The sequence below is a fragment of the Ptychodera flava genome, chromosome 19, assembly GCF_041260155.1.
Source record: "Ptychodera flava strain L36383 chromosome 19, AS_Pfla_20210202, whole genome shotgun sequence".
Taxonomy (NCBI): domain Eukaryota; kingdom Metazoa; phylum Hemichordata; class Enteropneusta; family Ptychoderidae; genus Ptychodera; species Ptychodera flava.
This window is the reverse complement of record NC_091946.1, coordinates 12,939,395-12,963,718: the sequence shown is the minus strand read 5'-3', so window position 1 is coordinate 12,963,718 and position 24,324 is coordinate 12,939,395. Positions and strand designations below refer to the sequence as shown.

The 24,324-nt window shown below is 37.8% G+C and overlaps 2 protein-coding genes across 2 annotated transcripts in view; both read left to right on the top strand.

Annotated features, from left to right (window-relative positions):
* LOC139118616 (alpha-1,2-mannosyltransferase ALG9-like) overlaps positions 1 to 24,324 on the top strand; it is a 513,500-nt gene that overhangs the window by 121,648 nt on the left and 367,528 nt on the right. The gene's annotated exons all lie outside the window — the stretch shown is intronic.
* Positions 5,365 to 24,324, top strand: part of LOC139118609 (AMMECR1-like protein) — a 50,812-nt gene continuing 31,852 nt past the window's right edge. The window contains exon 1 of the mRNA XM_070682022.1: positions 5,365 to 5,611. Within this exon, the coding sequence (XP_070538123.1) occupies positions 5,391 to 5,611 (221 nt within the window). The 5' untranslated portion in view covers positions 5,365 to 5,390. The remainder of the gene's footprint in view (positions 5,612 to 24,324) is intronic.

Below are 24,324 nucleotides of genomic sequence, written 5' to 3'. Positions count from 1 at the left end.
ACCCACCATGTTGTCTTCATCTAGATTTATGAAGATAAAAAAGTTTTAATAAACCGATTGCCCTTCGAAAATTTGTCAATTTTATTGTCACGCCGCTTTCGTAAGAAATTCATCAGTGTTTGCATTTGATGTCGGGCTGTTAGAAATACTTTTCCATTCTACAAACCATTGTCCTTAATGCCTTCATAATTTCATAGAATGTGTTACACTAACAATAAATGATATACCAAGCTCTATAGGAATTAACAATGCCCGTTCCCGCTCTTGCGTCACATCTCCGCCTGAGCAAGTCAAAGTTCCAAGTTTGTGACTACAAGAGTGGCGCCCTCTATGTTCAAAAGCAAAGGTAGGAAACAAGGTGCATGCGGTGAGTCCAAAGCCCTGTAAAACTGTAATTAGCTACAGATTGAAAAAAGTTTTGGTAATATTCTTTTGCTTATTTGTGCAAACAGAGAAATTGCGCGAGATTTTGAAAATACCTGACAGAATGACAGAGCAAGCACAAAATTCTTGAGCGCAATTCGACCGCTCCAGATCATCTGTCTAGTTTCGATACATTAACTTCTCTCTAGTTGTAATCGTAGTTTGACTCTGTGTATTAGAAATGTTTCTTGTGTTGTTCAAACTTTTTGTCGTTTGGCTGTCAAAAGCATATGTTGAATAGACTAAATCAGCCAACAAGTTGACATATACCGTGTTACTGTATATGATGACAAATGTCGGCAAGAGGATTCGAGGTCCGACCAAAAAACACTGTTAATAATTTTAACTACATGTGTATGCACATACTTTTCGGTAGCGAAATCACCGTGCATTCTTTAATAGGTTTAGGCGCAATGTTTCATGCGGTATGTTTACAAGGCAATATGGTAATATATAGACAATGCATCGCTCGGTAGTTGACAGCAATTGCTCTGTGGGTTATTTTCGATTTGTCTCATTCAGTGGTTTGTCAAATATAGCGTCTGCCGTTCTTTACCATAGACAGTAGAAGGGGGTATCCCTCTACTGTATATGACATTACATTACAGGGCAACATTTTTACGACGACACATTTCTTTCAGTTATATGCATAAAGACGATACGAAAAAGATTTTCTTTCTTAGGGACCCGTCATTATTTACGGCCGGGGGGGGGCGTCGGAGGAATTGCATTAGAAACTCCAAAATTTCGAGTAACCCCCCCCGCCAACCACGACGTGTTTGAGTAACCCCCCTCTCTGCAACAGAAATTTTGAGTGACCCCTCTCCCCCCCCAAAAAAAAAATTAAAATTGGGAAAGTTCAATATCTATACAGTAAAATGGATTGCTGCTGCGACAGGCCCTGTATAGACCCTGATTAAACCCTGTGGTACAGGTCTGTATCGGAAAGAGGTTCCATTGCTGTGACAGGGACTGATGTACAGGTCTGTGTCCAGTGCTCTGATGACATGCAGTGTTCTCCGTAGGATTTTTTTACAAGAGGGTGAAGATGTGGTGCAAAAAAAAGCACCACAAGTGACCGCGCAACAGGGGGAGGTCAGGAGGGGGACACCGTTTGAGCTTTTGAAAAATAGGGGACATAAATTATATATATATATATATATATATATATATATATAATATATATATATATATAATATATATATATATATATATATATTACATTTTACATTTTACATATATTTATATTTTAAATAGTCATTCTATGTTTTAATGAAATTGTTGACATGTCAGTTGTAAGATAGGAATTTCAAAGTGTCAATCTTAAAGTTTGAATACATTTTATTTTGAATGAGCTGTATTTTGAATGAGCTGTGAATGTATTTCACACTTCTATGCTTAACCAGATGTCCTGAACTGTTGTACAGAAATGGATGTCAATCATTAATATCAAAGAGGAAAAAGCAGTGAATCAAAAACTTTGATGGGTGTTAAGACTTGCCAACCATCCAATAAATCTCCTGAGGAGCCATAGAGAGCTTTTTTAGCCAAATCTGATGTGTACAGTGTCTGAGAGGACCTTTTCTTGTAACATTGAAACCATAAAAGCACGCAGCTAATAATGACAAAAACTGCCCTTTTAACTGTTATTTTGTTCATAAAAAGCATCTTTCTACAGAAAACCTGTGACACAAAGGAAAATAATTGCATCAATGAGAAGGAAAGATATCTTGTCATTTTTCTATCTCTAAAATAAGTCACTGTATCAAATATATATTGTGAAATATTTGTGCATGTTGCTTTCTCATACTGAATTCTCATAGAGAGAACAGAAAAGTATCAGGAATTTGTCGTACACTTTCACTTAGCAAACATCAAGATATCTCTGATTTATTAAAGTATGGCGCCCGAAGGGCGCGCCGAAAAATATGAAACATCCTGATATTTCTGATATATATGGCATGCACCTGAAGGGCATGCTAAAAATGTCAGTTATGAGCTTGAAGCACTCTGAAAAATATTGAACATACAGATATCTCTGATGTATGTATGCTTAATATGTTAAAGTTGGGCGTGCTGAAAAATATGGCTGATTATTAAAGTTACGCGCCCGAAGGGCGAAGGGCGCGCCGAAAAATACAACTGAATGATGAAATTTGTGGCTGACACTAGCATTTTAGGCAATAATGAGCCTGTGTCAAAATTCAAAAACACACTGACCCCCCTTATTGGGCATTTCAAAAACATGGTGACCCCCCTATCACCAAAGTCAAAAACAGGGTGACCCCCCATGAATCCACCGCCCCCAGGCTGAAGAAACTGACCAGTCCCTAACCGCAGACCCGGGAGCACAAGTATCACCCTATTATAAGGTGTTTTGAATGAAACAAAAAACTGAATTCAGATGACAAGTTGAGTTCCTCTTGTCATTCTACTTGTCATCTGACGATAGGTGACATCCGTGAAACGGAGTTATGACTAAGGAACCGTTCAGTTTTTACGGCCTGGGGGCCGGCAAAATCTTGTCGCCGGTGTTCAAAAAAATATAGACCCCCCCTGCATTTTAGGTGAAAAAAAGATGAACCCCCTTGTTAGACGAAAAAATTTGATGCCCCCCCCACCCCCTGCTGAAAAATAACCAAAACCCATACGTCAAATTTACCCGCACGGTTTGGATTTGAACTCCGGTACGCACTTTATTCATGTAGCAGAGATGCCAGTGCACAAACTTCTCAGCCACATCCATGCAAACGTCTGTTAATTAGGACGACTGTAAGGCAATTTTTAACTTCATTTCCATAGACAACTTATGTCCATGGACATTGTGTAAAGTAAACTTTATTGGGGTGGTTCGCCAAAGGCAGCCCTCCGGTTAAGAGGGTCATGGGCCATTACGTTAAGTCAACTTTATTCTAGTGGGCCGCCAAAGGCGTCTGCCCGTTACGAGGGTCATGGGTAATACATCAAGTATATTTATTGTAGTGGGCCGCCGAAGGCGGCCTGCCGGTAAAGAGGGTTGATCATGGCCATGGCATAAAGTGAACTTTATTGTAGGTGTTATGTTTTTGAAAATGTGGTGACCCACCTTTCCTACCAGTGAAAAAGCGATGACCCCTCCCCTTCGCGGATTCCAAAATTACGATGACCCCTCCTGGATTTTGCCGGCCCCCCCGGCCGTAAAAACTGAACGGTCCCTAAGTTGATCTGTACTCTATCTAGTCACATGTGATCTATCTATCTATCTATCTATCTATCTATCTATCTATCTATCTATCTATCTATCTATCTATCTATCTATCTACCTACCTGTCCGTCTGTCTGTCTGTCTGTGTCTCTATATGTAAGTATGTATGTATGTATGTATGTATGTATATAATTAAAGTCTCATATAACACACACACACACACACACACACACACACACATATATATATATATATATATATATATATATATATCATATATATATATATATATATATATATATATATATATTAAAGTCTCTTATAACACACACACTACAATTTCCGGTTATAATTACGTAAATTTTACGTATCGTAGGTCCTCATGTTAGATTACTTTTGATAATGAGGATGAAAACTGCGACATGACACAAAATGAAGATGTTTGCTGCATCTTCTTTCGCTCACTCAATCCACGCTGTGTGAAAAGCGTAATTTTTTTAAGAGAGAGAGAGGGAGAGAGAAATACGCGCTAAATGTAAAACATTACCAAAGAACTAGTAACGTTATTCCGTAATACACTAAACGCCACCCTCATCAAATTGCCCTGTCTACAGGATATCATTTCATAGAATAGTGAATGAATGGGCGTGTATCATCACAGGGAACTGAGTAATCTTGTTGTTGTTGTTATTGTTGTTGTTGTTATTGTTGTTGTTGATGGTGATGATGATGACGATAATAAAAAATATTAAAAAACAACGTGTCATTCCTTGCTGTTGTTTGTCGATGTTGTAGATAATTGTAAAAGAAAACTGTAATGGGGACCAAAAAACGACGTAGGTCGCTCAACGTCACTCCCTCCTATAGGACGGGAGTATAGGACGGGAGTGACGTTGAGCGACCTACGTCGTTTTTTGGTCACGATTAGTTTTCTTTTACAATTATCTACAACATCGACAAACAACAGCAAGGAATGACACGTTGTTTTTTAATATTTTTTATTATCGTCATCATCATCACCATCAACAACAACAATAACAACAACAACAACAATACAACAACAACAACAACAACAACAACAACAACAACAAGATTACTCAGTTCCCTGTGGTATCATCCGACCGTTTTCAAAGCCACTGGTGACATGTTTTTAAGCGCCTGTTGTCTCAGCATACCAATGTGGTGCGTTATGGGCGATTTATAATCAGGTGTGGTCGGCAGTGAAACTGTTGAGCAAGTCTCTATTTTGGAAAGCTTGGCCAGGCTTGGTTCAAAATTTACATATGGCCCTTATATTTTATGCATGGAGTATTTGCTGCGCAGGTTCAAGGAGTAGGTCAAATTATATACAGTCGAGAATCCGTTTCCGTTGTTCACATAGTAGATAATATCACCGCTACCAATATCACTAGGCCTACCACTCCAATGACCAAGCTACCCGAGTGGTAGAGGCTACGGATTCGCAGCAAGGCCTAGGCCTACAGTCAGCATCATCATCGTTGGAGGGCAAAAATTAGCATCAGAATTTACTCAGTAAACACCATTATCGTTGTTGCCATTGTCAGTCCGATGCATTACTATGCTAGCAGTATGACAACAGAAAATATAAATAAAAGAGGTCAATGTAAACAGGTGGACAGATTGTCTGAGAATTATTGAATGCAAAGGTCAACGTTATTACGCAGCCTATTTGACCTCGAACAACAACAAACAAAACGACTCAACTTCACTTCCTGGTATAGTATCTGAGCATGCGCAGAAGAGCTGAGTGGAATTGTTCAAGATGGCGGCGAGCTGCTGTGGAGTCAAAAGACAGAAAGTCTCCCCTCCAACTACCTGTTGTAATGGCTCTGTCGTCCATCCAAATCAAAGTAATGGAACCAACGGGGTTAAAAAACATTACGTAGTTACTGCTGAAATGTGTTTGTTCTGTTTTGATGTTTTATTCAAGCATTTACATAACTCCGAACCTCCACCGGCGCCCAACTTCACCAACGACGCCTAGTAAGTTACCATCATTATTTCTATGAATTTTTATGAGAAAAAAATGCCATAACAACGGTGTCTTTATATTTGTCGAACGCTCATTTTCATACCATTTGAAAGGCGACCATTGTTTAGTTTATTTTTGGAAGGGATAATAGCGAATATTGAAGAAAACGACGGAAATATTGCGTTCCCCGGATGTGCGCTCAATTCACAACAAAAGGCCGGTTGGATACAGGCGCTAGGGTGGGATTTTGTGTGTTGACATAGTGCTCAGCGACCGCTTATTACAATTCTTATATGTTGTCTGGGAAATTGTCACTGCATGAATCCTTGTCCCTGCTGTCTTAGGAGGCTATCGGCGTGACGGGCATTTATAAGGCGTGTCTTTCCAAATCATTAGAAGAGCAGTGGGTCGATACCCAAATAGATGTTGTGCTTCGTCCATAATCCAGAGTGCCGTTCGATATTACTTTATGCATTAGCAACTATTCAATGCGATCAGCTGATTCATTGTGTTGGTGACGATGCTGAAGTTATTTTCGTATTCGTTTTCGTATTCGTTTTCGTATTCGTATTCGTATTCGTATTGGAGTCACTGACAGAAAATGTTATTTTTAGTCCAGGTTTCAGGTATGAAACGTGCAATATACGATATTTACTGAGGTTTAAATATTGTGATAATTTGATTCGTAATTTCATCTGCCAAATTTGGTTAAATTTACATAAATTTGCATTTGTAGATTTTAAAGAATTTTGTTCACCTCATTTTATTTGAAAAAAACATACTTAAAATCGGTTGGGATCTGGTAAGGCAGCGTCTTCGCTTGCCATGTCTCTTGACCGGGCAGCTGGATGCACCCCGAAATCAGGTGGTCAGTGCCAAGTAATGGGACTCGTGAGAGCGGATGCAAAGGAGCTGCCCTGGACTGTACCATTGTTTGCGGGGAGGGCAGATTTTTGTGAGGCGCTGCAAAACGGGTGACTGTTGAAAGCTATGATGAACGGGGGACTTGTCCAGGACAACCATCTAAATAAAAACATGTGAAAACTGTTATATCCGGTCATCCTTTTGGGACTCACTTTAGAATACTCATATCCATTTACAATTTGTATTTCAAGTATTTTACTTCATTTTGACATGGCTCTACGTAGACCTGAAATAAATTTATAATAACAATACAATACAATACTTTACAAAACTCAGTGAGTGCGGTAAGGCAAAAATTACAAAATTGCAAGTTACGACAAAGTTGTACGTGCTGCTACAGGGTAGAAAGTAACAGAAATCAATCACAATAGGTAGTTTAACTTTCAGAGTAAAGATGTGAGCAATAATAACATAAAACCGGACCGACCGATAATTCATGTATTACATTCAATCAGGGCTCAAAGTAGCGACCATTTTCAGTCGCATAGGCGACCAAATTTTATGAGATTGCGACTGAATTTTTTTCAAGACATTTCTCCATACCGTATACGTGATCAAATTGTATTCGCTCAGTGTTCACGGAGCATTGTCCCGAAAGGCCGCGACCCCAAAATACGCATTGAATAAGCATAGCCGTTGAGCGGAGTTACTCAAAGGTTTGAGCGCGTTCTCTCCACTGCACAGCGCTGCCAATGTGTCTGCTGATGTTATCTTGAATGATCTGTCAAAATATCCCATGAATTTAATGATAAATTTTACTACAATCCAATCAAGTATCAGAAGCAGTTTTAGTGCTGTCACATCATTTCAACTGAACCAATCATAATCCCAGCATAAAATGTCATCAAAATATAGCTGACAAGGGAAAACAAGCAACCAGTAACTGCAACATGTTTCATGCGTTCACGTGCGTAATGAATATTTGCGTTAGTGGCATGTGACCGGCTAGACCATTTCCGGAAATCGTCCTTTGGAAAGCAGATCAAAGCATCGATTTCATCAAGCTTGGACTAGATTAGCATGTTTCATAAAGGTTCTTGTTTTCAGCTAGATCTAAATAGCAAGCAACTTTGTTGCCTGGTAGCGACTGCAATTATGTAGAACAGACCATGGATGTAAAAACTTCCATGAACAGACCATGGATGGGACTGTGGCGATGACCTCAATGACCCGAGCGAGTTCGATACACGCCACAAGTACCGCTGCGATATCACAGCTAGGATTCAATGCGCATATACGTTTGAGTTTTGTTCTCTTGCCTACAAAATATCTATCGAAAGTTGATAGTTGCTGCATTTCTATTCAGAATTTTTGTTGAAAAAAGTAGCTATCTACGGCTAGCGGCTTAATTGGTCCCCCAAAATAGTACTGCTGAAAGTTTTTGGAGTGACCTGCAGAACGGAGTTGTAGAGCGGGGCAAACTGCGTAACACTAAAACTGGATCGCACAGTAACAAATGACGGAAACCGATTGAGCCAGTTGCGACAGCTACTAGACTAGCTGAAGCCTATTTATCATAGAATACAGGTGTTTCTCGATATTTCGCGATACAAATTAATTTCCATGCATTCTGGTGTATCTTATCATAACGCAAGTTGATTAACATGTTCTGGCAATGACAGTTGACGCAAACGCAAGGAAAGAAAAAGAGATGGGCCGTACTCAAGTAAAGACTCTGACAACAGCTCACACATTAATTTAATCTTTATTAGGGAAACAAATGTACCGATCGGGACATAGGCCTATGATGCCATTTTATTCATCTCGTTTTCCTTTGCGACAGCAGTCTAAATATAGCATGTCATATATATATAATTTTTAAGGTTTTCGTGACACTACAAAAGCCTCTGATATTTTCAAGGTCCAAGGTTTGCCCCTAAAATTTCGACTTACGGGCATGCGATAACGTTGAGCCCTGCATTCACTGTCGTTATGACGATCACTTTCTCAGAGATATCAGTTTAAAACAAGAAAATTACCTTTTAAGTTTACAACTCGTCAAATTGGGCGGGTCAGCTAAATTTCCATTATCGATACTAATGATGTCAACAGAATGTTGAAGTTGGTTGTTGTGATAGAAGTTAATACGAAAACGAATACGAAAACGAATACGAAAATGATGTTTGTTTAAAAAATCTTTCCTCCAAAGACTACTGGCCCACAGGCGCTAATAGTTTGGTAGATTGCTAAATAGATCGATTTTCGGCTCGATCGATCGATCCCGTGGTCAGTATGCCCGCCACTGTAACCTAGTGAGTATTTTGGTTACAATGGCGCGCATATCGACTACGGGATCGATAGATCGAGCCGAAAATCGATCTATTCAACAGACTACCCAGCTGAGGAGTGCCTGTGTACTGGCCGTTTGTTTTTAAAATCTCTCCTCTAATGATAGCAACGATATCTTTCAATCTAGGGCCTAAAAAGATTGGATCATTTATATAATACGTACGAAATTTGGACTAAAAATAAAAAATTTTGTCAGTGACTCCAATACGAATACGAATACGAATACGAAAACGAATACGAAAACGAATACGAAAATAACTTCAGCATCGTTGTGTTGGTGCATCAACAATGGGCACGGCCGGCTTTTTAAAAGCGACGGTGACAAAAATATCGCTGAGATGGACTGCATTGTTTGATGATTGGGAGATACTGGATGTATTTGTTACATCGTGAGGTGATAACATTCTCTGTATGAACATACGAAAATATAAGTGAATAGTGATGGCTAATTATGAATATATTTTTATTTTAAAGATAAAAAGGATGGGTTTCTTTAGAAATTGGTGAATATCGATTCCTTTTCTTTTTTTTTGCGACATAAATTTATCAAAGCTTCTTAAATTTTGTGACAATATTGAATGTGGTTTTTTCAATAGCCCATCAAGCCATGCTTCATTGTAACCAACACCTCTCCACACACACAAGGGCATTTTTTTAATAACAAGGTGTATCAGTATATGAACTCTGTGTATGTCAAGGCCTTTGAATAAGCCTAAAAGGGCCTCCTTTCCCAGTGATAGTTGACAATGGCCTCTCTAGCATAGGGCGTTTGCATTAGTGGGCCCCCTAGTGTAATGACTAGAATGTTTGTATAGTTCACTCAAAGATGATTTGTGCAAGTTCATTCAGTCATAGGGTGATTCAGCTGATATTGCTCAGAATTCTATTTGGTCTGATATTTGGTCGAATATGTAAATCCAAAGGTCCCTGATCTTTAGCACATATTGTGTTAAATTTTCAAAATCAAAATGTTCAACATTTTGTTGGGTACAGTGTTTCACATCAGTGTTTTCAGGGGGTTTGTTGAAAGTATTAAGACCAGCATTGCTGCATTTCAAAGTGGAATGGTGAATGCACAGTCCCTCTGCCTACAGTTGGTGGAGGGACTGTTGTGAATGGTAAAGTTGCTAGAGTGGACGTCCTGGGGCAGACTTGGGGACTTCGCTGGCCTGAAAAATAATAGAGTCCTCTTTGCAACTATTGAGAAATTTAAGTTGAGCTATCTTGATTTTTTTTAAATCGAAAAATGTAACCTTTTTCAAGTAGAGTTAGCACATTGGATGGCAGCCATTTTGAATTTCAAACAGTGGTGAATTTGAAGAAGCAAATGTCTGAAATTTACATTTTCTAAAAGAATGTCACCCTCAAGGACAACAAATGATAATACTTTCAAAGTTTTCTATTTGTCCAGCTGATATAGTCATTCGGTCAACCACCCTTGGCAAGTAATAATATCACTCCGTAAATGTCAAGTTAATGCCATTTTTGTTAACGCCATTTGTAAGTTTGTGTGAAAACATGCTTTTAATGTTTCTTAAATGTCACGTCTCATTGTTTGCTAATCACTGATATTTCAACATCATATCAGCTAATATAATGGCATCATGATGTAAATGTACAAAGAAAATATTAATTTTGAGGTCTGGTGAAATCCCACCATGGATACATGGATACGAGTAACACAATCGAATGATTCTTGTTGATATGTAAACACCCTTCATTTAAAGACATTGTCCAGACATATATATATATATATATATATATATATATATATATATATATATATATATATATATAATATATATATATATATATATATATTATAATATATATATAATATATATATATATATATATATAATTTATAACATGAATATGTTCCTCCTGTATTTCATATGTGTGAATATGAGACCGAAGCCATTGTGTCACTAAGCATAGACAGTAGAAAAGGATCCTGCTTCTACTGGCTTTACTTCAAAGAATAAGAAGTCAACATCAACATTATTGGTTATCCTGTATGTGTTGTTACATGGAAAAACCAAAATTGTTCAAGTTGTAAATTGGGTTGTTACCACAGTTAACAGATATTGTAAGACAGCAACCATTTTGTTTTCCAATAGATAAGAAAAATTATCTTTTATCTTCCAAATCAGGTGGCATGTTCTTAACAAAATGGAATGACATATGAACACTGACAGAACAATACAAACTTTATCTCTGTGTCCACTTCATTGAGCATCACATATTATAAATCATGCAACATTATCATCTGTATGTACAGGTCTGAGAATTCAGCTCTTGATTATATCTTATCTGTTAGTTGATGTATGAAACGTTTTTACTGTGAACTCACAAAAATATTCAAATTCGGTATTCGGTATTCGGTATCCAGAAACTATTGGAATGGTTAGGGCTTTTTTCTTGTTTCTTAATCTTATTAAAAATTGAAACCACAAGTCAATCAGGAACAAACTGCATGATCTTTGAATAAGTTCTCCCATGTTAACATCTACATAAGTCACACAACTTTTTCACCAGTTACTCAAAAGGGTTCATGTTCATGTTTGGCTGTTTTTTGTTAGTCCCCACGGACACCGTCCGGGGGACTTATAGGTTTGGTCATGTCCGTGCGTGTGTGCGTGCGTGCGTCCGTGCGTGCGTGCGTGCGTGCGTCTGTGCGTCCGTCCGTCCGTCCGTTCACGCAGATATCTCAGAGATGCCTGAAGCGATTTCATTCAAACTTGGTACAAGGATTACTTCATATGTCATACAGATGCATGTCGATTTGTTTTGTGATACGATCCAATATGGCTGCCAGGCGGCCATTTTATTACAATTTTTTCATATTCAGAGCCATAATTCAGGCATGTTTCAACTGATTTTTTTTCAAAGTTGGTACAAGGACATTGACCAATGTCATAGATATGCAAGTCATTTCTTTTTGTGATACGATCCAATATGGCCGCCATGCGGCCATTTTGTTACGATTTTTTCATGTACAGAGCCATAACTCAGGCATATCTCGACCGATTTTATTCAAAGTTGGTACAAGGACATTGACCTATGTCATACATATGCATGTCAATTTATTTTGTGATACGATCCAATATGGCCGCCAGGCGGCCATTTTATTACGATTTTTTCATGTACAGAGCCATTACTCAAGCATGTTTCTACAGATTTTATTCAAAGTTGGTACAAGGACATTGACCGATGTCATAGCTATGCACATCAATTTGTTTTGTGATACGATCCAATATGGCCGCCGTGCGGCCATTTTGTTACGATTTTTTCATGTACAGAGCCATAACTCAGGCATATCTCAACCAATTTTATTCAAATTTGGTACAAGGACATCGACCTATGTCATACACATGCACATTGACTTGTTATGTGATACGATCCAATATGGCCGCCGTGTGGCTATTTTATTACGTTTTATCATGTCCAGAACCATAACTCAGACATGTATTAAGCAAATTTATTCAAAGTTGGTACAAGGAGATTGATCGATGTCATACATATGCATGTTAATTTGTCTTGTGATACGATCCAATATGGCTGCTGTGCGGCCATTTTGTTATGATTTTTTCATGTACAAGGCCATAACTCAGGCACATTTCAACCGATTTTAATCATAGTTGGTACAAGGACATTGACCTATGTCATACATATACACATTGATTTGTTTTGTGATTCGATCCAATATGGCCACCATGTGGCCATTTTATTACAATTTTTTCATGTCCTGAACTACAACTCAGACAATTATGTATCAAGCGAATTTATTCAAAAGTATTTTTATCACAGACCTAATGAAGAGGACTCTATCCTCTCTGAGGACCTGTAATCAAAGCACCCATTAACAAGTGGGGACTGTGTCATCAACGATGACTTGTTTCACAGAGTTTTTCTTGTTTTAGTTTCAGGGAGGTTTACTAGAATTACTCTGATATAATGATAATGATAATATATAATCATAACATAATGATAATCATAATGATGATCATTATATTGTAATGTGAGGTTATTACGAAAGTACCGCGGAGGATGCAGGAGGACATTTGCGCAGCATATCGCCCGGCATGAAGCAGAGGGTGATGTGCAGCGCCAATGTCTGAGTGCGTCCTTTGCAGTATTTTCGTGATAACCTTATTATTATGCATCTTACATTCGTAACTCGGGCATAAAATCGTCAGAGTAGTGACCGTTTTTTTGCAATGTCATCAATGTTTCTTCTGATTTATAGTTCAAGTGTGGAACGCTAACTTTGACGCATTTCTTGATAGCCCTTGCACTACACGTACAGAGCGTGACACATATTCTGGCACTCTTCCAACGGTTCCCTTGAAAGCGTTCAATGGTGAACACCAAGATGCAGCTACAGGGGCTGGGGCACCTGGAAACGGCAAATGTTATGGAACAGGCATTCCATATGCCTTTTTTATTGCATGCAAAATTCTATTGTTCTCAAATGTAGATGTATAATAATAATAAATGATGATTATTATATATCATGATCATAATCATCCAGCGTAGTTGGCTGATCACTGGATAAACACAGACTGTAGAACCTCTGTAGTTTGAAATACTGGATATGAATGCAATTGATAGAGTATTATCTGTATCACAATACGGCTGGGTCTTTTATCTCACACAGAGTAACATTGGAAATGTAATTTTAATTGAATGAGACAGTTGACTGCATAATAGATGGGGGATTTTTTACAAATTGTTTTTTGTAAGATGCGGGTTTTCATCACAGGTATTGTTGGCCTTGCTGGCTATGCTTGCCATTGTATGGCAGTGACTGTGTAGTCATGGAAAAAATTCATGTTGTCGTACTGCAGTGATGTACAGGTATGTTTATTAGTGAGTCGCTTGCAGCCACCTTTCTGAATAGAAAATTGTCCAAGGTTTTGACATGGTTCACTTCCATTTTATTGCATATGTGTAGCTAAAAATTGGACAATTGCAGGGAAAAAAGTAAAAATATACTGGATTCCTTGCTATGTGAATCAGACCCCTGTTTAACTCAAACATGCTTAAATTATTGCTTCACCAGGTATTTCATGACATTCGATTTGATAAAACTGATTTAAAAAAATAAGAAATCATAGATATCTAATTCTTTCCTTCATACATGTACCATACACGGCATACTTCTAATAACCATACATATGAACACAACTGCATGCATTCTTCAATGTTGTGCCCAACTGCTGATGAATGTTTGTGATCAATAGGAGATACTCTCTGGCATGAACTCTTGCAGAATGGCAAATACTTTCTACAGACCTGTTCAAGATTGCATTCATCAAATTAATTCTATGTCTTGCTGTCTTATGTAAAAGAATGATTTAGCTTCATATTCCGACTCATCTGATGGATGACGGCTGAGAGGAGAATTCAGTTCTGGGTCAGTTGTGGTCAAGTAATGGTTTTGTGCTCTATTTCATCCTTGGCAAGATTTTATTGAAAGCAATTGCGTTTAGTACAGCATTTAATATAAGTGCACTAGGCATGTAATGACTTGGCTTTTAATAGTCAGTTTATTGTTTGCACTTTGTCGTTTTGAGCTTGTCACTACATTTTCAAGAGTATTCTAAAAAAAAACTATGGATGTTGTTGTATGGTTTCGTCTATGGCAGTATCATTTAGATGGTCGTGATTTACATGTAAATTCTCGTAATCACCAATGTCACCATGACTCCTCATTTTTACTAATCCCTGCATCTTTCAAATTTGTAGACAATAGGGTATTAGCTCAGTTTTTGACCTGGCCATATATCCAGTGTAGATTGGATGTGTGTTGGTATTGTCTATAGTTTGTCTAAGATGAACAGGATGTTTCAGATGGAAGTACTTTTAGATAGGCATCAACAATTCACAACAAGTTGATGTTTGTCTCAGAAACACAGTCTTATCAGAGTACAGTTCCTCCACCACGATACATGTATGGAAGGACTGTGAGCAGAGTAAGCAGCAGTGCCAATTTCACCGAATTTGTGACATCATACACAAAATGCGATGACATAAGCATTCAAGGTAGTCAATTCTGGTGACATAGAACACAAAAATCTTACAAGATACTGCCAAGTTAATAGGCAGTTGTGATGGCATGTTATCGGTACAACACATCTTGTACTATCATGTTATTGTTTGATTAATTCTGATACCTTGGAAACCCCTTATCCTGATAATGTTGTGAAAACACAGAACACTACACCATGATTCAGGCATATTGGCTATCTTGGTATTTCCTGTTTGCATTCTCAGAGGCTAAGCCTCTGCCTGTTGGAGTGTGCAACCAGGATATTACAAAGCCGTACTGCATGCACACTATATCAACAGCTATCAATCACTTCTGCTGGTCATCTGTGCAAGGGCAACACCTGGGTTGTAATGTGAATGAAAGTAAATTGCATGTAGGTATTATATACATTTGTGCTAAAGCCATCATGGGGAGATCGATATATCCTCTCATAATCAAAGGGGTAGTCTTGTAATCTCAGGAAACATGAATTTTTTACCATTTGAGCATGTATATTCAGTGATTGACAAACTTGAAAGTCATGCATACATGTACATAGACAATTTTAGTCGATCAGGAGGGTCATTTGATCTCCAATAGTACAGAATTGACATCTTCTCTTTGCCAGGGTCTCTTGTCCGGCAGCTTGCTTGTCCGGTCAGCTTGATGCTCCCTGAAGGAGACTGTAGTTGAACTGACAACAGAATTGACCATGGGCTTTAAATTGATTCCAACACCTGGCATCTATATCAGTCTTGTCTGTGGTCAGAAGTTCAATTTTGTCAGGATTGGAATGCTTTCTGGGAAAGGCAGCCTGTATGCAGTTCCTCCTGCCATCTGTATAAACAATATAGGAAGGGTCATAGACAGGTTTTTTAAAAATAGCTTAAGTCAATGCTTTTACCCAAAGACCCTATTTCTAGGGTCTACATTTTACCCATCCGCTGAGTGCCCCAGTAGTGAAATAAGGTAGCCAAAATGGCACAAGCTTAGCAGCTGCAGCTGTCAACAGTCCACAGGAAATACTACACTTTAACCTTCCTGGTCGATAAGGTACAGTCTCTGATGGTTCAATCAAAGCTAATGTTTGGTGGTGTGTTTATGAGTAGAAACCACCTGTTTTTAAATGTTGTAGACTGTAATAATGGGAATAGTTTTAAGTTTGCATTAATAATAGCATCATATTCCAAACAATGTGGCAACATCTGGCAACACCTGTGATATCTTTGTAACCCTCAATTCATGATAACAAACCAAAATCAGAATAAGCACTACATGCTTTGATTATTCAATTAAACTAAGTCAAATTTTTTCAGCTTGAGAAATTTGTATGTAGTACATTTCTTGGTTTTGACTTCAATGATATACCGGTACTGTTCTCAAGTAATGCAGTAAATCACGTAGTGTGTTAAGATAGCATTTGTTGCATGCATTGTATTGGTCTTTAATTTATAAATCCATGCCAAGAAATTGATTTAATAGCTGAACCGTTTTTGTTTATATAAAAACACAAGCCTTGCTTTCAGTGGGTTTGCTTTCCTGTGTGCACATACCGATACATACATTGCTTGGACAAATGTCACAGTGTTAGGAAGATTTGCGAATGCAAATGATAAAGTAAATGATATGTTATCAGTAATGTTATGATAAAGGTTATTATATATAATTTATAAACTCATCAAACCAATATATAATTTATAAACTCATCAAACCATTTGCACAGTGTACAAGAAAGCCATTTGCTGACCATCAAAATCTAGCTGTGAGCTTCTATTTATCAGAACCTTCATTGGTATCATTTCACATGGCCATGTGACTGTCTGATTTGAGGAATACTCCTTCCTGCCCATCTCACCATCTGGTATTTCTCTATTTGTCAACATAACTGTGATTCCTAGCCACCTTTTGTAGTAATTCAAGTTTTCATTTTCCGTCTGAATCAGTTAACTAGCAACCAAGAAATTCAGTGCACCCTGAATTCCAGGTTCCCTAATCGTGTTGGTTCAACCAACTGGACATGATCACTCCACATTCATGCATGCCTGGCTTATGCATATCTTTTCTCTTTCCCTGGTTGCTCCCCATCTGATGATCTTTGATGAAATCGTCAACAAATACGTCAACATTTTCAGTCCCGGACGGCTCCCGTACTTCTCCACATGTCAGAATATGAGGAAGTGGGCCAGGTGTGTTCACCCACCCAGTACATTACAAGTACATCATGTCTTATGCAGGCAGATACTTCAATGACAGTCGCTGATTTGCTTCAGTGGGCATTCTTTTCACAGTGTCATGTATTCCTTTTCTCTGTCACAATAATAAAACCTCATCTCCTTTTCATTTCTTTTGAGTTATTCTCTCCTGTGTCTTTGAGCACTATGAAAAAAAATTGAAATTAATTTTGCTGTAATCTGATAACATGCTTATGTCTAGACCATCAGTTTTTACATACAATGGTGCCCTCCAATTCTTATTTGAAGGACATGTTCATGATGGAGTTTGTATTGATTCCTGGGTTTTATATTATCCTGGGTACAAACTTCGTAGTCATTCTCACTGTAGCTGTGCTTATTTTATTCTAGAACAGTCAAACCCCTATACATTGGTCGCTGAAGAGACCACGAAAAAGTGACCACAATATGGTGGCTATTCTGCTGAGGATGGGTATGGCATTACTTTTGGTGCAGATGGTGTACCGAGTGGTGAATTTAGGAAAAGATGAGAGTAGTGATAAATTTAATGTCATAAAACTCTTGATAATCATGATACATGCTTTTTATTTTGTGATGCAGATATAAAATTAGTCAAAATAGATTCATTTCTTGCTTTCAATGTCAGAACTTTTCCACGGAGGTCATTCAGAATAAGAAATGCCGACCATTATACACAGGGTTTGTACCAAATTGGAGCAATTGAATGTGGCCACTGACCACATTACAGGGACAAAGTCTGCCATTTTTTCCCGGTTTTAGACATCATACATGTAACCAACGCGAGAATGAATTAATGGTCATGACCATTAATTCATGTTTGCCTTGGTTTCGTTTAATTTGTCTAAAACTGGGGTTGAATATATGCATGGTCATCCATTCATTCAGTAACTTTCAACATGTCAAATAATATAAGTAGTATCTCATATCAAACAAAATTCATGAAAAAATGGCGGACTTTGTTCCTTTAAGAAGAGTAGCTGTTCTGTAGAGGGCCTTTAACATTAAAGACGTTACTGCCACAACTAGAGACAGTTTGAGTGTACATGTGTCGCTGTCTCAATATGCAGTAAAACCTTGATCATAGAATTTATTCATTGTACAAAATTTCTGACTAGTGTATATCATATAAACATGTAATGAGATACAGAGTTTTTCTTGGCTGTGCAATTAGGCAAATGGCTATTTCTGGACCATTTTGAGCAACAACTACAACCCTGCAAATGATGTTTGCTGCATTGTGATATTCTGAAACACTTTATATAACAGTTTGCTATACTTCCAATCCAAATTATATGAGAGTCAATAACATTTTGGTATGACTAGGTTTGGTATGCTGTATTTGGATGGTTCAATATACAGTTGATTTGGGAAATGAGTCACATGAAAATACCGATATGTGGCATTGAATCAGATTTAATGTCTACACTCAGTCCTTGATCCAATTTGTATTCAAGTAATTCACGTCCTTCACCTTTATCCTGACAGCTGTTCACAAATATTTTCCATAAATAGACACCGTAGAACATTCCTAGAAAATCACAGTTTAATGCTCGGGGATATTTGGTGGCATTTGCCTATTTCCAGACTCAGAACAATTTCACGGCTTCTCTCAGTGGAGCATTTGCTAATCCACAGTGGGTGGAGGGACTGTGGCTTGTCTGGATGGAAAAGAAACATTTGTATTTTAATAAAGGTTTGATGCAAAAGGGTAATTTGAACATTTAGAGCTGGCATAAGATCTTGTTCTGTTGTGACGTCATTCAATTGAAGGAGTCTGGACACCATCTTCAAAGCTATCTGACTTTTTGCCAGGTCTTGTGGCTTTTACTGCCTTTCTCTGAAAGGAACATCAGGAAATGAATGGAAAACAACAACAATTCTTCCTTTTGTGGGATGCAACTTGGCCTTGTAATACCTTGCATAGGCAGCAATAGTCTCATTGATTGCTTTGTTGTGGTCTTTGTGATGACTCAGACCATTCATGGTTGATGTTGTTGAAACACAGAGCAATACTTCCAATAGATAAAGCATTACCAAATCTGTTACCATAACTACGCTAGTCACAAATTTGAATTTTGGTTCTGTATTTTCTGTTCTTTTTAAGAGTTGAAAAACCACAAAAGAACACTCCCAATAGAATGATTTTAATGTTTTTAGAGAGATGTGTTGTGTGCAAATAGTGTAGTGTTTCTCACTGGCAAACCTCTCAGATAGGTCCCTTTGCAATGAATAATGCTGGTATACGGTAGAATAGTGCAGTCTGGTTGATGCAGAGATAAAATCTCCCTGTTGTGGTGTTGGCCGTAAATCTAGTGTACATCATACAGTGTTTGGTTCTCAGTCAGTGCATTTTGATGAAGTGAGAGAAACCAGTATCAGCATATCATCTATCCTGATCGTGATTCACTGAGTAGTGCTGCGTCATTCTTTCATATTTTGTCTCATAATTCATGTGCTGTGTTGTAGAATCTGACTAACATATTTCTTCTTACCTTCAAAGACTTATAAGGGTGAGACGATATTTTTGCTCTTCAGTATCCATTTACTGCTTATGTGTGTGCAAGTGATTACTCAAAGCTTAACCTTTGACCTCAATGTAGTTGAATTCAAATGATACAATTCACCTTTCGCAAATCATATGTCATTGGTCATGCGACAGTCATCTGAAAATATGTTTTTGAGATAAAATTAATTGAAATGTATGTTACTCTAAGCCATAAACATCTCCTGAATGTTTTGGTGATCAGTTCTTGGAGAATGACTCATCATTTTATGAAGGCGACACGAAACACCAGGACAGTGAAATATTTGTGTGAGATGTGAATATATTGTACTGTTCATAGTGTTCTCCACAGCTTGGAAAAACAAAATGGCAGCCAATTTACATAAAAATCCTTAATTTGCATATCCTTTCATTGTGAAACCATTTTTGCATGTTTATTAGCATATGATTATGAATGGATTGTTCAAAACCTGGGGTACACCCCTCAAAATGCTCTTGTGGAGAATCCTGGTTTGTGTGAACCACATTTTTATGCACACTGCGACGACACTTGCCCCAATCCTCATGAAAAAAACAATTGGTTCCTAAGGAAGTCTTCTCATTCTTGATAAAAATTTGACCGCTATGATTGTATAGATTTGTAAAGTTGTTTTGAGTCGGCCGTGTTTTCTTCAGTCTTGCTGTGTTTGAATCACTTATCAGCTGAGCAGAAGAGTCCATGTACGACCACTGCATAAACATATCAGTGTCCAGCAATTGACATTGTATATCCATTGTTGAACATTGAAGATAAGGAGTAGTGCTGTGGATACACTCTCAGGTCTGAAAAGATACGTGAAAGATTAAGCCAGAACAACCGATTGAAATTGAATTGATGTATATAAACAAAAAGTTGTGAAAATTTTGACTGCATAAAATATTAGATTTTTGGATTTACGTTACCGGTAATTTTGCAGTTCTCAGCCAAGACCATCTGGCTAGAATATTAAAGGGACAAAGTCTGCCACTTTTCGTTAATTTTGTTTGATGCAAGATACTACTTATATTGTTTGACATGTTGAAAGATACTGAATGAATGGGTGACCATGCATATATTTGACCCAGGTTTTAGACACGATTCATGACCATTAATTCATTTTTGCGATGGTTTCATTTGATTTGTCTAAAACCGGGGTCGAATATATGCATGGTCACCCATTCATTCAGTATCTTTCAACATGTCAAACAATATAAGTAGTATCTTTCATCAAACAAAATTCACGAAAAATGGCCAACTTTGTCCCTTTAATAAATGTACCTGATTTACATAAATGATTCCCTGTTTCTGAAGATTTGTGAAAAAGCTTGGAGTTTGATCAAGAATGGTTCAAAAAGACCTGTTCATCACAAAGCTGTGTATAAATTTAACAGGGTTCTTTGTTATCTTGGCTTGCTGAGCACTTTTTGATACACTGGCACTGTCATTTGATTTCTGTCACGATCGACACAGTGTCTCCTGGCATCAAGTATTCAAAAGTAAGCAATTAGAGTACAGGTGTGATGTAGAGTGTGGGAGAAAGACAACTTCATTTACAAGATTTCTTTCTCAAAGTGTGTACAAAAGACGGTATCCCCATACATCAGAGTGTATAAAATTCATGGAAAATATCAATAAGATATCTGAGCAGGTAACTTTGAAAAGTACATGTATGCAAGACAATGATGTATATACAATAAATGATATCTCTAATAGCAGCAAACCAAAAATCATAGATTATCTGCACCTGTTCATTGGGCAGATAACTGTAAAATTCCTCATGTGAAGCCAAAACTTTAGATGTCCGGGGCAGACTAGTACACAGTTATTTCCATCTTTCTGTACTTTGGATCATGAGAATAGATTGTGCAACTCAGTTTATCCATACAAGCAAGTCTACAATCTCTGAAAATGATATGTTGCCCAGCTATTGAGAGTGTACCTTGACAATCTGAGCCACTCTATAGATGCTTTTATTAGTTCTCTGCCAGTATCAGGAAAAGGATGTAATCAATCTGAGTTAGACCTTTTGAGTGCTGTAATTTTTCCCACCAAAAGTTTAGTGCAACATTTTACCAATTTTTATAAATTTTTCTGTAATTTCTTAATAATTTTTGACCAAATGGACATCACATTTCATTGGTTACGGCTCTTTATCAAAATTTTGCCAAAAATCTGGAAAAAAAATTGACCAGCACGGTATTTTCTATAAAGGCTACAAAAATTTACTTTGATGCTCAAAGGGTTAAACCAGCATTGAGTCACACACAGTGATTTGTAACACTGACTCGGTCACTGACTTGTTTCATGTGTTCTTGAATGAAATTCTTGCCAGGGATTAGTCAACTGATTTGCTATGCTGGCGAGAAAAAAAATGAAAGATATTTCATTCATTTGCCGAGGTCAGTGTTCGATAACTGTGTCACCCTTGTGGGACTTAAGTGAGTTGTAAGAAGGTAATGAAAGCTATTAATCAGTTGTGCAATAAGTTTAAATTACCAGACTGTCCTTCAAAGAGAAGTCTCTTTTAGTCTTGCTATAAAATGTGTGAAAATAGGAACAAAAGCTCAAGGTCTTTTTAGATTGAGGATATTTTTTTTCCCCAAGAGTCAGCCAGAGCATGTAGCATGTGATTGCTAATAACATGGTATAGAGTGATAAGTGCAGCAAATTGGAGACTTCACAGACAGTGAATTTTCCCTAGGAACATCTTAAAGCAGTTAGTCCTATTTTGATCATGAAACCACAACTTCAACTAACCCTAATCCATGAGGTATGTGTATGCAGTACAAATAGGTTAGGAGGATGATAAACACTAGAGGGCCTAATGCCTTGAATTGGACGTCTCCCCTCAGATGTGTAATGATTGGCTATGCTAGCATGATAGATTTACATTATTATTAGAAATTTGCTTCCAGATATTATGAAGCCCATACCAGTCACATGGTCATATATTGTACGGTCCCTCTGTGTATATTGTAACACATTGTCTTTAACTTTCTGAGACAAAACAGGGATTATAAATGACAGCCTTAGCTGCATGCTGGTATGGATTCTGCTGCTGTGTTTACATTCTCATCAGTTGTTGTCAAGTAACCACTCTCATGGGGATGTGTGCAGTGTGTGTTATTATTGCTATTTCATTACTGCAACAACACAATGGCTAAATCGATGGTTTGAATTTATACAAGAAATTGCCTTTGGCGTGACGATGATGTAAACAGTGCAGGCATGATAGCATAGCCTTTTACACCCAACCATTCATCATATTTGAGCCAGCAGAATATGTGAACAACTCATCATATCAACTGAAAATAGAAAAAATAATTAATGTCAGACGACGGTATATGTTTCACCAGCTAAAGCATAATACATGCCCAGTATATATACAAGTCTTACTGTATTCAAGGAGTGTGGGTTTGATCCATACAGAAGGAAAACTAGATTACAGTGTTCTCCAAAGCTTAGAAAACATAGGAACCATGATTTACATAACGATGCATACGTTGCATATCTTATGTTGTAAAATTGAATTCTTTTGGTATGATTATTAACATGTGAATAGATGGTCCACCCTTCAAATCGCCCTGTAGAGAACCATGAAAATGCTCAGAATTTCTATCAACTTATCGGACATACTTGTTACCCCATAAGAATCAGTCATGCCAACGATTCTGGAAGTCTGTATTGTATTGCAGAACATTTTGCGATCACCTTTTGGCAAATGGCTGCTCTGGTTTACAGCACAATGGGTGTTACTCTATGGTTATGTGCAATCAAGAAACTCAGCTTGACTTCTGTGTTACTTACAAACATTGGGTTATGTGTGGGTCATGCTGTTTAGAGATTTCAGTTTATGGGTGCGAGATGCAATATATTAAGCGTACTGGGCAGAGTTCTTTTTTTCAATGCTGTTTGCATGACAAACTCTCCATAGCTAGGCCAGTTACCCGTTGTTGATCACAGCAACGTATAGGTTACGACACACATGTATGAAGTCAATTATCTGAGACTTTCAAATACCTGGTTGCCTCGTAAACTGACGTGTGTTTACTCACTGGTGGCAGATAGGCATACTTCAGTATTCTGGCAAAATTCCTCTGATTAAAATGTTCAGGTCCAACAGCTTTGTTTGCTATCTCATCAGGCTTTGCTAAGGTTGATTGAAGACGGGTCTTCAAGTCAACAAAATGGCTCGCCGTGCTCCTTGATTTACTGAGACTTGACCTGGACAGCCACAATACACAACCTATCTATAGTGCAAGAAATATTCTAAAATACCAGTCTAGGACCTCTCCTGCAATTTGGTATACACTACACTGCTCCTTGAACCTACATGTACATGTAGGTACTAGATATCGGGGCAATGTAGCTACTACACCCATTGAAGCCAAGGAGAGGTTGAAAAAGTGGTGTTGTCTCATTGTATATACATATAGGCCCATCTACGCTATCGAAATAATATTGGAATGTAGCAACATGACTTAAATCTATAGGCAACTATCTGTGCCAGCATTGACAAAAAAGTCTGCTCTCGGTGACATATCAGCACTGTGTAGGAAAGATTTGGCAATTAAAATATACTATTTTTCAAACTCCATCATCACATCTGTCATGGTTTTGTTGCATGAATACTTCTTCTGGCAGTGAGGTTGTTGATGAATACAGAAAGACCAGTTTATACATCCGGATCCATAGACAGCGGGGTTCTGCCTCACTCTCTGTGGTTTATCACATGTTGTCTTC